This window comes from Spea bombifrons, chromosome 8, assembly GCF_027358695.1.
Source record: "Spea bombifrons isolate aSpeBom1 chromosome 8, aSpeBom1.2.pri, whole genome shotgun sequence".
Taxonomy (NCBI): Eukaryota; Metazoa; Chordata; class Amphibia; order Anura; family Pelobatidae; genus Spea; species Spea bombifrons.
The window spans coordinates 24,220,336-24,235,432 of NC_071094.1; the positions used below are offsets into that span (position 1 = coordinate 24,220,336).

At 40.9% G+C, this 15,097-nt stretch overlaps 1 protein-coding gene across 1 annotated transcript; it reads left to right on the top strand.

Annotated features, from left to right (window-relative positions):
- The first annotated feature begins 2,176 nt into the window (after window positions 1-2,176).
- On the top strand, window positions 2,177-14,491 carry EDA2R (ectodysplasin A2 receptor). The gene is made up of 9 exons (XM_053472781.1): window positions 2,177-2,243; window positions 2,410-2,520; window positions 3,140-3,312; window positions 5,201-5,286; window positions 5,375-5,542; window positions 5,839-5,976; window positions 10,254-10,756; window positions 12,425-12,467; window positions 14,100-14,491. The coding sequence occupies exons 1-9, from the start codon at window positions 2,193-2,195 to the stop codon at window positions 14,366-14,368; spliced, it is 1,542 nt and encodes a 513-aa protein (XP_053328756.1). The 5' UTR covers window positions 2,177-2,192; the 3' UTR covers window positions 14,369-14,491.
- Window positions 14,492-15,097: the final 606 nt, after the last annotated feature.

Here is a 15,097-nt window from a genome sequence, read left to right on the forward strand (position 1 = left end):
CTCACCTTTAAATGCACCGCTTTGAGGCACGCTAGGACAGAAAACTCCCATCTGCTCTCAGTTTACTTACAAAAGGAAACATCTCTAACCGCCTACTTACAGTCTTATGTTATGGGAACATAATATCCACCTCTTCTCGTATGTACATAAAGGACATCAAGGCAGTACACTTTAATGCCCACATATAACACATACATTCAAGAGGGATTATCATGCTAAATCGGATATATCTGTCGCTTTGATTTTAATAAATCCTGGCAAACAGTATCAAATTAAGTCCTGCCAATACCGACATTGTGATCACGTTTATTACAACTATACTTCTAGATTAAAACATTTAACCCACGGTTACAATTCTGTAGAGTAACAAGAAATAGAGAACATGGCTCCTAAGTTTGTGTGCCGTTTTATATTGATTTCTATGGGGAATTTTTTTTGTGGAATTATAGAAAGTTAATGGGTTTCAGATAAACTCAAGGAAGTTACCATAATTATACCAAGGAAAAAACAGCTTATCCTTAGAAGGTCCTCAATCTTTAGTCAAAGGGACACAGATACAAGAAGGTTTCATGGAAGGCCAGGACAGAGTTACCAAGAATAATTGGGGCTAGAGTTAAATCCATGTACAACCTAGTTGACCTAGGAGGAGATGGTGTGGTAAAGAAAGCTTGATTGTGTGGGTATCTATAAGTGTATGGTATCAGTTTGTGTTAGTGTATGGTGTTAGCGTGTGTGTGTGAGCATATGTTCTGTGGGTGGTGGCTTACCAATGATTTTACCAATCATCAGAAAATGCAATGTGTGGGAGCCTAGAAATAGCTCATCTCTTCTACCGTAAGCTATGAAAGGGTTAAAATTGCAACCACCCTTTTCCTCCCACACAATTTATAAAATATGGTCACTGCTATCCTGAGCTTGTTTAAGCTTACCACCTCCCACTCTGACCCTTGATATTGATACCTCACACTGTGAGAGGGTAAGGATTCAGGCTGATATCAGAGAGTGCATGATACAAACTAATTAAAAAGTTGTTACAATAATCCCCATACAGCATACAAGGGACAGTCATGTACTTTTCCAAAGGAGAAATAAAGCAGTGCTGGCCATCTTTCAGCTAAGCAAACATTTCAGTTAGAAGCCTTGTCCATTTGCTTATCATGACACTGCTGCCTGTCTTCAGCACATAGTTCCTAGTTGTTGGCTAGTATGGATCCTAATTATTCTCTCCTAGGGGTAGATTTCAGGGAGGACTGGCACCTTCTGGGGACAGGTATATTTGACACATACACACTCACTCTAACATACTCTAATATGCACCCACACTTACACATAGGTACACACTCACTCTAAAACACAAACTAAAATATACTTACTCAACAAGCCTCACACATCATCAAACCCTTACCTTGCCTAGAGCTCTTCCTTGAACCCCAGGGTTCATGCAACATCTCTGTGACCTTTCTCTGTGATCTTTTTGGAGAATTTTGGACTGGCCTGGGGTTGCTTGCCCATGATAGTTAATGTGGGCTATTTATTTTGTCACTGATATACTTATGCATTATACATGGCTAGTTCTTACATGAAACGACCACTGATGTATGCTAGTGATATCAGCATACCTGGGAACTTCACAATGTATGCCAGCCAGAGCTCTTCCCCGTATAGTGGAGGAACTTAGTGTGGAGTCAGGGCTACCCACCTCAGGGGCATGGCAACACAAAATAGCCTTAAATTAGCAGGGGCTGGGCATGGCCAAACACCTCTCCCTTGCCTAGAGTAAGAGGAACTTGACCAAGAGACTCCGGGTGAAACCAGGAGAGTTCCCAGGAGGTTGAAATTTTCAACTAACCTGCAGACTCCCCCTTTGGTGAATAGACATTTTTGCATGGAAAGATTGCCAAAAAATCCATATGTATTTGGACATCAACATATGAGTATGAGCTAAATGCCTATGGTATTTATGAAAATATAGATTTATAGGACCATGCAGTATGGGTTCTTAGAATATGGTCCCCTTAACTTGTATTTTCACCTATTTCAGTCTCACATGTTTAGTATTCCATACTGTGTATATTGCTGCATTTCGGTATAACATTGTTGTATGTTGCTGGTTTCCACAGGGATAATTAACAGAAAATCTACAGGTCCCACTGATTTCCGGCTTTCGTGGCAGAGATCTTGAGTGTTCAGGGATGGGGACGTCTAGATACTGGCAATTAATCTGTGTTCTTCTCCTCACAGAGGTAAAGTTGGGGTAGGCTGGGAGTTTCAAAATCATCAGATCTGTCTGATTTAACTGCTTAAATTCCCTTGTTTCTTTCCAGTTAGATTACATGTGATTTGAAGCTAACACAGAGGATTGTGTTGATGGCCTTAAAACGTTACACTGTGTTTCCTGTGTTCTTACAGTTATATCTTGTACTCTCTGTCACTGCTGACTGCCAGGAAAATGAGTTTGAGCATGAGAGTGGAACTTGTCTCCCTTGCAAGCAATGTGGCCCAGGGCAGGAACTTTCTGAGGTGAGATGGAAAAAACATTGGATTTTTCTGTCTATGCTTGTGAATGTGTGCAGAATTGCAACACTTTGGGATTTTGGTGTTAACTTCTATGTCTGGGGCAGATACCCATTTCAGAGAAATTAATGGATTTTTGGTGGTTTCCTCATTAACTGACCATACAGCCATAGCTTTGAAGCGTGTATATTAAATCAGTGTATCCTCAAATATGTTTTTTTTCACATTCATATAAGATATAGAACATCATAAATATATCATGCCTCCCTAATCCTAAAAGGAAGTGCATTGATTTATATAGGTTATATAGGTGCATGTTATACAGAAAGGACAATGAAGGCAGAAAAGAAGGAGGGCCTTTCTATTCCCATTTATGATAGAAATATCTTAAAGATGAATCTAGTACACGGTAAGGATAAGAGCCTAGAGAGTATGGGTAACTTTAAAACTTGGTAACAAAGTGGTTGTCTGAATTGATGTGATATATAGACTCCCTGGAGATGCAGAACCACTCAAATAATGTCCATTAAAGGTTAGGTATCATTATGGGGACAAATTCTGTTTCTATGTTTAATTTGATACAACATAGTAAAATGCTCCTCACAGTAAACCTCTCTCCTTGTAGGACTGTGGTAGTGGAAGAGACCTTCAGTGTGTCCCCTGTAGGCCTGGTAGATATAAGGAGGACCGTGGACACCAGCGATGCCTGCGTTGCCTCCCCTGTTCTGTCATCAACCGTGTGCTGAAAGCTAATTGTACCCCCACATTGAATTCCATCTGTGGAGATTGTCTTCCAGGGTGAGTTGACAGGAACTTCGCATTTGTGCATTTTGTCTTACTAAGCTTGTGAATATGATACTGAATAAAGTGCTGATAAGGTCTGCATAATCTGGATGCACAAGATAATACTTCTTAATTTGCATCAATAATTCAGTTTGTCAGCTTTAAATTTTAATCCAAACATTTTTTTCACATATATGCAGAAGACTGGGCTACTTCAGTGTAAAATATTTTTTTCTTTATATTTTTCTAGTAAATTTGTTAGCCCACTGCTTAAATAAAGAAGTTAAGTTTCCAACTATTGCTGTCAGGTGACATGCATGGGCAGGACATAGTGTGCTGAGATTTACTGCTCACTGATTGGCTAGAATTGTGGTTTTTACGATCATGTGAAGAAGAAAGTACACACTCTATGAATTCTATGGTTGTACATATCAGGACATAATAACAATCGTCTGTCCCTTAGCGGGTCTACAAATTAGGTACAACCTCAGTTGAACAACACATTACACTGTGCCAGGATTAATTCAACAAAAATGTCCTTTGGACAGATGAGACCAGAGGGGAGATGTTTGGCCATAATGCACAGCGCCACGTTTGGAGAAAACCAGAATACCTTATACCGACTGTCATGCACAGTAGTGGAGAGATGATGATTTGAGCATGCTTTGCAGCTGCAGGACCTGGGGACCTTGCAGTCATTGAGTTCGCCATGAACTCCTGTATACCAACATATTCTAGAGCGAAATATGAAGCCATCTGTCTGACAGCTACAGATTGGCTGAAATTGGGTCATGCAACAGGACAATGATCTCAAGTACACCAGCAAATCTACAGCAGAATGACTGAAAAAGAAAAGAATTAATGTGTGGCCCAGTCAAAGTCCTGACCTCAACCCAATTGAATTGCTGTGGCGGGACCTTTAGAGACTTGTGCATAAGAAAATGCCCCAAAACCTCTATGAACTGAAGCAGCCTTGTAAACAAGAGTAGGTCAAAATTCCTCCACAACAATGTGAAAGACCGATAAAGTAATGCAGAAAACAATTTCAACAAGCTATTGAATCATAAGATGTACTTATTTTTTCACACATGGCTTCTCCATTTTTGCTTTATTTTTGTTGAATAAATAATGACAATATGTAATATGTCTTGTGTTGTTCATCTGAGGGTCTATTTACCTAATTTGTAGACCTGCCAAGGAACAGATGATTGTTATTATGTCCTGATATGAAAAACCATAGGGTATTCGGGTATACTTTTATTTTCACATGACTTCGCCAGTGCTCAAATATTAGGGAAATTCCTAACTATAGATGCCATGATTTGGGATTTTTTTGTTGGAGAAAACAAACCTATTTCAAAGCAAATGCAGTTACAATTCTATCATTTTTTGTTTAGAGGGTGGTTCCTTTGATGACACTCCAATGTCCTAGGCAGCCTGTTAAAACAACACATGCTTGTTTAAGTACTTTGTATTACTTTAATATGCATTCATTACATCAGAAAGAAAAAAAAATGCACACCTTTAGTAAAAGCTGTGCCTCAGCACCTCTGTGGCCTAAAGTTTCATACAACTGATTGGTTGCTTCTATCCACCCATGCAATTGCAAGTGGAACATCATGAAAATTTGAAGGGACAATGCATCTATCATATAAATTAAAGTGCATATGAGCTGGATTTCCACTTCAGTTGCTTATCTTTCATCCCCCACCCCTGATTTAAAGGCTACCGTGTTGCACAGGATTTAGCTCAGGAGCCCCTTTGCTATAGGAAATACCCATGCTTCATACTCATGCCTGCCTGCAAGAAGGAAGTAAAACACCACTGTTTAACTAATTGAAGGACATCTATTTGCCATATTGATTTGGGCATTACTACCCTTTTAAAATGTTATGTTTTTAAGGTTCTATAGTAAAACCCGTATAGGTGGACTGCAGGAACTGGAGTGTTTCCCGTGTACATCTCACACACCATCTACAGAATCTCAGTGTAAGTTACTACAGACCTCTGGTGTATTTTATTTGGTTGTTCTACACAGTTTACTGTTCCATAACAGTTTTTGTTCATGACTTTGCAGGTAATGCCAAGCCTGCTCCCAATCAGCCAGCCAGCACAGCTTCACCTCCTCGAGACCCTGTAGTTCTAGTGGCCGTTATCCTGGTGGCACTGGCTCTAATACTTGTGACATTAGTAACACTCTCTGTGCTTTGCTGTGGACGCTTCTTCAAAAGCCAGTGTCAGAGGGGTAAGTGAGAAATATCCAGGTTGTGTAAATGTATATTCTTAACTGTAAAACATATAGAGTTTATAAGACATTACTAGCATACTTAACTTAATTATTAATATTTCTACACCACATTCCTCAGGACTCATAAGAATTCAACTTTTGATTGGGGGTAACCCAGGCATGCTAGTTATACTGGAACATAAAAGCAAAATTTCACAGAATTCTCTGCTAAGAACACAGCATACAACCTTGTGTGATCTATTTCAAGAGCTCCTTGTATGTTTTCTTTACTTAATATAATATTTCATTTTTAGCCTTTCATAGGTCCCAGAACTTTGCAGGTCGACCTGGAAGGGTTGCAGAGTCGTGGGAGACCACAAGCCGCCCACAAGAGGAGCAGCCGATACCTCCTTGTTGTTTTGGGTCACCAAGAACATGCAGACAGGCACAGGGTGAGGTCACGTTCAAATATACACTCACTGACCACCATACAGTGTGGTACTCTACTTGTTTTCAGTAGGAACTCAGTTCCTATATACTTTTATTGGAATGCTACAGTGCACATGCATTAACCCCTTCAGGACCGGGGGGTTTACGATGTTTGCACTTAATGACCAGAGCAGTTCTTGCTATGTCTTTATTGAACTGTGATTGCCCACTAAATCATTTAGTGCACCCCCACACATTATATATTGTTTTTTCAGCACAAGTAGGGCTTTCTTTTCTTTTGAAAAAATATATATATACCATCATTTGGTATGAAAAATATCTAAAAATGTGGGGCAAATTAGGGAAAAAAGAAAAAATTTACAGTTTCACCTATAAACTTTTAATTTAACCATTTCAGCGCCAATCTGTTGCGGTAAAATTTCATTTTCTTTTAATTTTTAACAAACCCATTCTATTCAAACACAGTATTTCAGTACATGTATTCCCCTGGGTACATGAAATTACTGAAACAACTTGTGATTTGTATTCAGAAACACCCCCAAAAACAAGACAGCTCAGGGAATCTAGTTAGGGGCATACCGGCTTGTCCCATGCAGCTGATTCCACACCAGCGTCTTCCAAAGTTAGTCTAACAAAAAAACATTTTTCACATAAACGTTTCAGTTTCACCACGTTTTATGGAGTGGATATGTGAAAGAACAAAAAAGGTTTTGATTTGTGTTCAGTAACACCCCCGAGTACAGCAATGCCCCACATGCATGAATAAGTAATGTTTCACAAACATTGTGGAGTCAAAACTGGAACATGCGCATTTCAGTTTTCAAACTTGGAATTTTGACAGATTACTTTCCTGGGCCCATGTTTCATTTGAGACACAGTAAAGGTCCCAAATATCAATTTAACACCATAAAACTATATATTCCCTGAAAGCACAAAGCCCAAGGACCTCAAAGTCACCCCTTTGTTTTTCAGTTTAGTGCAAATAGGGGTTAGCTGATAGCATAATGGGTAACATTACGATCATATTGGTGGATAGTTATAGGTAGGATTACCAAGGTTATAGTACTGTATATCTGATGATCAGATTAGGTCCCGGCTATTTAAGTGAGACGGATCAATGATTAGTGACCAAAGAGGTCATTAATCAATGGTCACATAGTATTTTATTAGGTTAAATATATATTGTATTTTTTATTTATGTATAGTTATTAGATAACTTCAGCGCCATCAAATTCGGTAGTGCTGTACAGTGGGTAGACAGGACATAACATGTAGTATGTAACATAACAGTTTGACCTACAGAGACGACAGATGAGGAGGGCCCTGCTTAAACAAGTTTACAATCTAGAGGGATTAGGGTGTATTACACAATAGGTAAAATGTATCATAAATATGGACTAGGAGAAGTGAGCTAAAGGAATATGGGGGGTGTTAATGTGCAATATTATATTGGACCGAAGGAAGGGGGAGAGACGGATAAGCCGGGGGAGGGCATTCCAGAGGATAGGGACAGCCCTAGAGAAATGTAGTAAGCGTGCATGAGAGCATCGTTAGTAAAGCGATGGGAGAGAAAGATAAGTCTGGCAGCAGCATTCATGGTGGATTGTAGAGGGGTGAGACGGTTAAGAGGGAGACCAGCTAAGACAGAGTTACAATAATCAAGACGGGAGATGACAGTTTTTAGAAACAGACTGAATGTGGGGGGTGAACGAAAGGTTGGAGTCAAGGGTGACACCAAGACAGCAGCATGAGGAGACGGGGAGATGATGGCACCATTACCATTGAGGGAAATTGATGGGGGAATCTTAGCATTGGAGGGAAGGAATAAGAGAAGTTTGGTTTTGGAGAGGTTGAGTTTCAGGAAACGTGCAGACATCCAGGTAGAGACAGACACAAGGCAGTTAGTTACACGATCTAAGAGAGAGGGAGAGAGATCAGGGGAGGATAGATAGATCTGGGTGCCATCAGTATACAGGTGGTATCGAAAGCCAAAGGATGAGATCAGTTTGCCAAGCGAGGAAGTGTAAAGAGAGAACAGAAGGGGTCCTAGAACGGAGCCTTGGGGTACCCCAACTGAGAGAGGGAGTGGAGGGGAAGCGGTACTGGAGACGGAGACGCTAAAGGTAGGAAGTGAACCAGGAGAGAGCAGTGTCACTGAGACAAAGATCATAAAGCGTGTGAAGGAGAAAAGGGTGGTCCACAGTGTCAAAAGCAGCAGAAAGGTCCAGTAGGATTAGCACGGAGTAGTAGCCCTTGGATTTAGCAGTGAGTCATTAGTAACTTTAGTAAGGGTGGTCTCAGTAGAGTGTCGAGGGCGAAAACCAGATTGAAGAGGGCCAAGCAGGGAGCTGGGATCAAGAAACTTAGTTAATTGGGTATAAACAATTATTTCAAGACGCTTGGAGGTGAGGTAGGACGGTAATTGGAGAGATCAGTCGGGTCAAGGGAGGGCTTTTTCAAGACTGGAGTAATTGTAGCATGCGTGAAGGAGTGACAGATCCAGTAGTGAGGGAGAGGTTGAAGATGTGAGCTAGAGTAGGGACAAGGGTAGATGAAAGAGACTGGGTGAGATAGGAAGGGATCGGGTCAGGGGAGCATGTGGTTGGACAACAGGAAAGAAGAAGATCATGTACATCCTCTTCAGTGACAGCAGAGAAATGAGTTAATGTAGTGAAGAGAGAAGAGGTCATTGGGTAGGAGGGCGCATTGTCAGAGGGAGGGTGAGGGCAGGGTGGTGACTGTTTAGATATGTCATGTCTGAAAGTTTCAATTTTATTATTGAAGTATGTGGCAAAGTCAGAGGCATTAAAGTTAGTGGAAGGGGTAGTAGGGATAGGTCGAAGAAGGGAATTGAAAGTATTAAAGAGTCGTTTATGGTTGTGAGACAGGGAGGAGATGCGGGAGGTGAAGTAGATTTCTTTAGCAAGGTTGAGAGCAGAGTAGTAGGAATGTAGCATTAATTTATAGTGCAGAAACTCAGACATGGAATGAGACTTTTGCCAACTACGTTCAGCAGTGTGGGAACAACATCGTAGGTGTCTGGTCACAGTTGTGTACCAGGGTTGGAAACATGAACGTTGTGAAGAGTGAGTAGTAACTGGTGCTACATCCTCAAGAGCAGATGTGAGAGTGGAGTTATAGACAGAGGTAGTGTTGTTAGGACACAACATGTTTGAGATAGAAGAGAGGAGAGGGAGTAAATTGATTGAGAAGTTCTGAAGGTTAATAGAGCTGAGGTCTCAGGTTAGGTGAGGTTGGGGTGCAAGGGAGTGAGTAGGAGGCAAGTTTAGAGAGCAGGAAAGGAAGTGGTGGTGAGAGAGGGGGGAAGGGGAATTAGAGAGGTTAGTGAGAGAGCACATGCTAGAAAAAATAAGGTCCAGGGTGTGACCATCATCATTAGTAGGGGAGCTAATATGTTGTTGGAGATTAAAAGAGTAGGTGCTAGAAAGAAATTTTGAAGCCATGGGACTCAATAAGGTCCTGGGATGTTGAAGTCCCCAAGGACAACAGTACGGAACATCAGAGGAGAGGAAGAAAGGAAGCCATGAGGAGAAGTGATCAAGAAAGATGTTAGCCGGGCCAGGGGGGTGGTATATAACAGCAATGCGCAGGGAGACCGATCAATAATCAGTGACCTAAAATGTCACTGACAAGTGACAGGTAGTCATTTTTTTTATTATTATTGTTACCTTAGATGACCCCTCTCTTTTTCTAGGGCAGGGTCATCCAGGGGCTGCAATAATGATCAGATCACTCCTATTGGCCAGGAGTGATCTGATCATCATGAGCCCACTTTTCATTGGTTCAGCAGCAGTTTCAACTGCAGCAGATCCTGAACTCACAGCAATTGACCCGGAAGAACCCTTGACTTCCAGGTCAGTGCTGTTATAGTTCGTTTTCTTTTTTAAATCTTACAATGCTCATGCTCCCTAGGAGCACAACATTGACTGATATTTAGTGCCCACAGGCTTTTGGGGACAAATATTAACCCCTACAATGCCGCAATCGTGTCATTGAAGGGGTTAATTTCCAGCCAGACCAGCAGCAGCAGAGCACCATATGAAACAGGTATTAACCCCTTAAATGCCACGATCGTATCCCAGACACCAGGGCAGACAACAGCAATGTCTGTGGTAAATATGCATTAAAATATAAGTCTGTACCTCTAAGTAATAATATTCAAAATATATATGATTTTTATTTAGCTGTGCATTTGTGAAGATTTTTTGTCAGAATTCTATTTTGTCCAATGGCTTTTTGCCTATTTTCTGTATAATAGGTCCACTGGAAGAAGTCTGTGTCACCTCAAACAAAGTCTCTCCAAGCACCAGAGCAAAATGCAGTGAGAACTGTGCTCTTCAACCACGTCTAGAATTATCTCCTATTCCACCAGCACCTGCCAAACCTCACTACACTCGCAGTATATCAGAAACACAGCCACTGATCCGTAACTCTGGCTGCAGTGACTGCTTTTCCGGCTGCACCCCTACCTCAGATCCCAGCCAAGCAGTTTCAGAACATCAGTCTACACAGACCCACTCCTGTGCATCAGAGCAACATCACTGGTCTCATGCTCCAGTTGAATGCACTGAGCTGGATTTGCAGAACTTTTCAACAGAGAATGGATTATCTGACCAAAGTCTTCCAGAGAGTAGCCATGGTCCTCTGTCAATACCTGGCTCTCACGTCTGTGCATGTATGGACATTATTCAGGGAGGGAGCTCCTCACTTCCTCAGAGAGATACAAGAACATTGTGCAGACACCACCCTCATACAAGCATGGTAAGTGCTTTAAGTATGAGACTACTTATGTAAACTAACAGTGCTTTTAATTCATTATTCCTATAATGCTAGTTTTATTATCATAGATTTTCAATCATGCATCAAAACATACGTATATATACGAAACATGTAAGGTATGTTTATGTGCCAAAAAGGCATACATAGTACAAAAATAATTTTAAATGGATTGCATACAAAAGACTACAAGATATTTCGCACCCAACTCATAGAGAAATACTACTGAAAAAACCAACCCCAGCTTCTTATTAAATATCTGTGTTTAACTGCAACTATAGCTGTAAGGAAAGACCAAACTGGACTGTTCTTGAAATCACTGTAAAGTATTGTCTTGCAAAGTATAGGGAAATGTGATTGTTTGGCACCTATCTCCATGTTATGGCCTTTGTAGGAAGGCAATCAATCATGGCCATATGAAATCATTGGAAATTACACGTGTGTGTAACTTCACATGCATTCATTATTGTTTTTATTTGGGTACAATTTGACAATAAAAATAGTACCTTATTTAGGTTATATGCAGCCCAAAACCTGACTGATGGCATACTCTTCAAAGACTGGTCTTTGAAGATTATATATATATATATATATATATATATATATATATATATATATATATATATATAATATTGTTATTGATTTTTTTTTTGTCAAATTGTGGTGTGTAACCACACTTGTATTAAAAGTAAGTAACACACCAAAATTAAAAGTAAAGTGTGGTTATTTTATTTTTTTTTAAAGGTGTGGGGGGTTCATTTTCGGTTTCAGTTTCGGCCAAGTGAATACTACATTTTCGGTTTTGGTCCAGAATTTTCATTTCGGTGCATCCCTAGAGTGTATACCACTAGATGTCACTCTGTTTCCGTTTCAAGCATGCTATTCAAAAGCCATGTTTAAACAATGGAGAATTACTAAAATCTTTAGACTCTTTACTTGAAACAAAGTGTTTTTGCATTGTTAGCATAAGCGTTACAATCAGCTACAAATGCACACATAGTTACATAGTTAGGCTGAAAAAAGACACTTTTCCCTTATCTGTTTATTTCTTGCTGTGGATCCAATAGAAGGGAAAAAACCCAGTTGTGGCTCTTTCCAATTTTGCACAAGCTAGGGGAAAAAAATCCTTCTTGACCCCAGAATGGCAGTCAGATCTCTCCTTGGATCAAGAAGCTGTTTCCCCATAATTTAAACATTATATCCCTAATTATTGTGTTCAGTATTGCAAGTATTTATCCAATTGCTGTTTAAATGTCGGTACAGACTCTGATAAAACTACCTCTGCAGGCAGATAATTCCACATCCTTATTGTCCTTACTGTAAAAAACCCTTTCCTTTGCCTTAGACTAAATCTCCTTTCTTCCAGTCTAAATGCGCGACCCCGTGTCCAATGCATAGTCCTGTTTATGAATAGATTTGTATTTTGTATTGGCCCATATATTTACTTTCTTGTCTGTCTGTGGTTTCTTTTGACAGTATTGTCAACCTTTAATTACAAAAGCTTTTGTAATGTATTCACTGTACATCTCACATGTGGTTGGCAAATGCATAGTTAATCTATATAGTGTCAATACATCTATGGGTTCATAGGTTTCTTTCTGTTACATAGGCTTTCCTGCTTGTCACAGCTTTTCCAAATCTCTGTTTTTACAGCCATGTGAAGACCCCACATCCCACCTGAACAGTGCAGCTTTAGGTAAGTGTCTACTAGCAAGAAAAAAAAGATTGAACGAAAGCATAGCTTAGACCTATGTGTTTAATTTTACGTACTTGCTTCAAACTAGTGATTTACTTTTCACGCTGGCCTGTTGGCTTTTTTCTAAGCTTTGTGTTATTTCACACCTCTTTTCTAAGCTTGTGGGCAAGTAGTTCTTATAGCTAGTCTGACGTGGCATAAAACACTGCCTTTGGGAACAATATTATTAACAACAGAAGGACACATTCAAGTTTACTGCAAAAATGTCTATTGATGTTAGTTAAAATTGGTAAGAATGAACAGAATCAGAAAATCAGTAGCATTTTTTTTTTCTGCCAACTGGATTAGCTGTACAAATCTCCTTACTGCTGGATTACTATTATACAATTTAAAATGTACCGTATTGGCTCGAATATAGGCCGCACTTTTTTCCCCCACTTTAAGACTTTAAAGTGGGGGTGCGGCCTATATTTGGGGTCTGGCGCCTGCATGTCCCGGGTGCCGGGCAGGCAGCGGGGTTAGGATACAGATCCCCGCAGCGGTGCAGGGGACCTGCATCCTACTCCCCGATGCACTCAGACAGCCTCCCCTGCCGGCACTTCCCACGGGGGGGGGGTGCCGGCACGGGAGGTTCTCTAAGCGCATCGTGCGGATGCGTTTTACCTCTGCACCCCCCCCCGGACTTACCGGAGCAGACTCGGGGATGTCTTGCGGGGGACATCTAATTGTATTGCGTAGATGTCCCCCGCCGGCCCCGCAAGACACCCGGGAGTCTGCTCCAGTAAGTTGGGGAGGGGGGGACAGAGGAGGACAGTGGTAGCATATCTCGGGGAGGGAGGACAGTGGTAGCATATCTCGGGGAGGGAGGACAGTTGTAGCATATCTCGGGGAGGGAGGACAGTGGCAGCGTATCTCGGGGAGGGAGGACAGTGGTAGCATATCTCGGGGGGGGGGGGGACAGAGTGGCAGCATGTTTTTTTGGTGCTTTTTTAAAGAAAAAAACTTTTTCTTTAAAAAAGCACCAAACTTTTAGGGTGCGGCCTATATACGGGGACGGCCTATATCCGAGCCAATACGGTATTTTTAATGTGTCAAATGATTTTGGTAGACTGAGGATTCTGTTGTATCAGAGGGCTGTGTTGTGGATTTGGGGGTTTGTGTAGATCCCATATTCAGCTGCAGTTTTCCATGTTACCATTAAATTGCTGGACTGGCAGGGGAAATCAAACTTGTTTTAGCTATTACCTAAAAAGGAACAGTGACTCTGAATGTGGAATGTTAAGTAGTTAATCATTCTAAAGAAATGATCTCATATTCTGTATAAACTGTTTGTGTACTAGTCCTCCATGTGTAGACATGTATGGCAGGGGCGTCCAACCTGCGGCCCTCCAGCTGCTGCAGGACTCCTTGGCTAAATGCTCTTTTAGCCAAGGAGCTGGCTGAGGAGGATGGGAGATGTAGTCCTGCAGCAGCTGGAGGGACGCAGGTTGGACACCCCTGATGTATGGACTTTTTGAAAGGAGAATTAGGGCTAAAGTTTTGTAAATGGCTTATTTACTTCTATCTGTCACTTGGGACACTTGGGGGTATGCTTAAGATCTCTCTCAAGGAAACTTTTTTCTTTTTCTGCAGGTCTCCATATTTCTCGTATTCCAAGTTCTTTGGTTCTGTCACTTGGACTCAGTCTGGATCCTTCAATGCCAGGGCTGAAAGACTTCAGGGATCTGGGTGTAGCACTCGGAGTGTCCTCCCAGTTATTGACTCACATGCAAGGTTTTGTGGCTTTGCACGCCCACCTATCCACCAGGAGTTCCTGCACTCTACAGGACCTGGTAAAGACTCTGCAGAACCTAGCACGTCAGGATGCACTGTCTGTAATATGCAAGCACTTTGAACAATAGCAAGGTCTTAAAGTGCAAAAACTTATAATAGTCAACCCTGTGGAATGGCAAAACCCAATTCAACATGTAGCATAGCTAATTATTTCATTGCTACTAGTACCACAGCAGTGATTCAGACATCGTGTTGTGAGGTAGCAAAATACTAAGAGTTTTTCATGTTAGCTGGTTGACATAAGGGTTAAACTTGCAAGAAGAAGGGAATGGCTGGGATAATGATAGGTAAATGGAAATTCCTCCCTATCATTAAGAAAATTCCTTGTCTGGTGCCTCCTTAGTTTTGGTGTAAGGATATCCTATATGATGGGGATTTCCTTTGCTCTTCAAGTCACTATACAAACTAAGGCAATATTTGCCCATGCATTTAATTTTACATTACAAAACTAATTACATGAGAGCCAATATGTAATCATTTAATGGTTTCAATCATACCGCATTTGGTAAAAAAAAAAAAAAAAACAGGCATTGTTTGCAGCATCTGTGAAATTACATATTCTAGAATTTAACTTGGGTGTCTTTTGTAGCTAGTTAGTTAACCATATAAATGTTTGTAGTTGTAGAGAAAAACGCCATTGGTGTCAGTAGATTTCTACATACATTGTGGGCTATGATAAAACTGTTTTTATTCACTTGGTCACTCTGCAGGTTAGAGTGGACAATCTTCTTTATAGGCATAGAGGGCTTAGTGCCAAGCTGTTCTTTTGAGCGGCAAACATTTTGTAATCATCATGG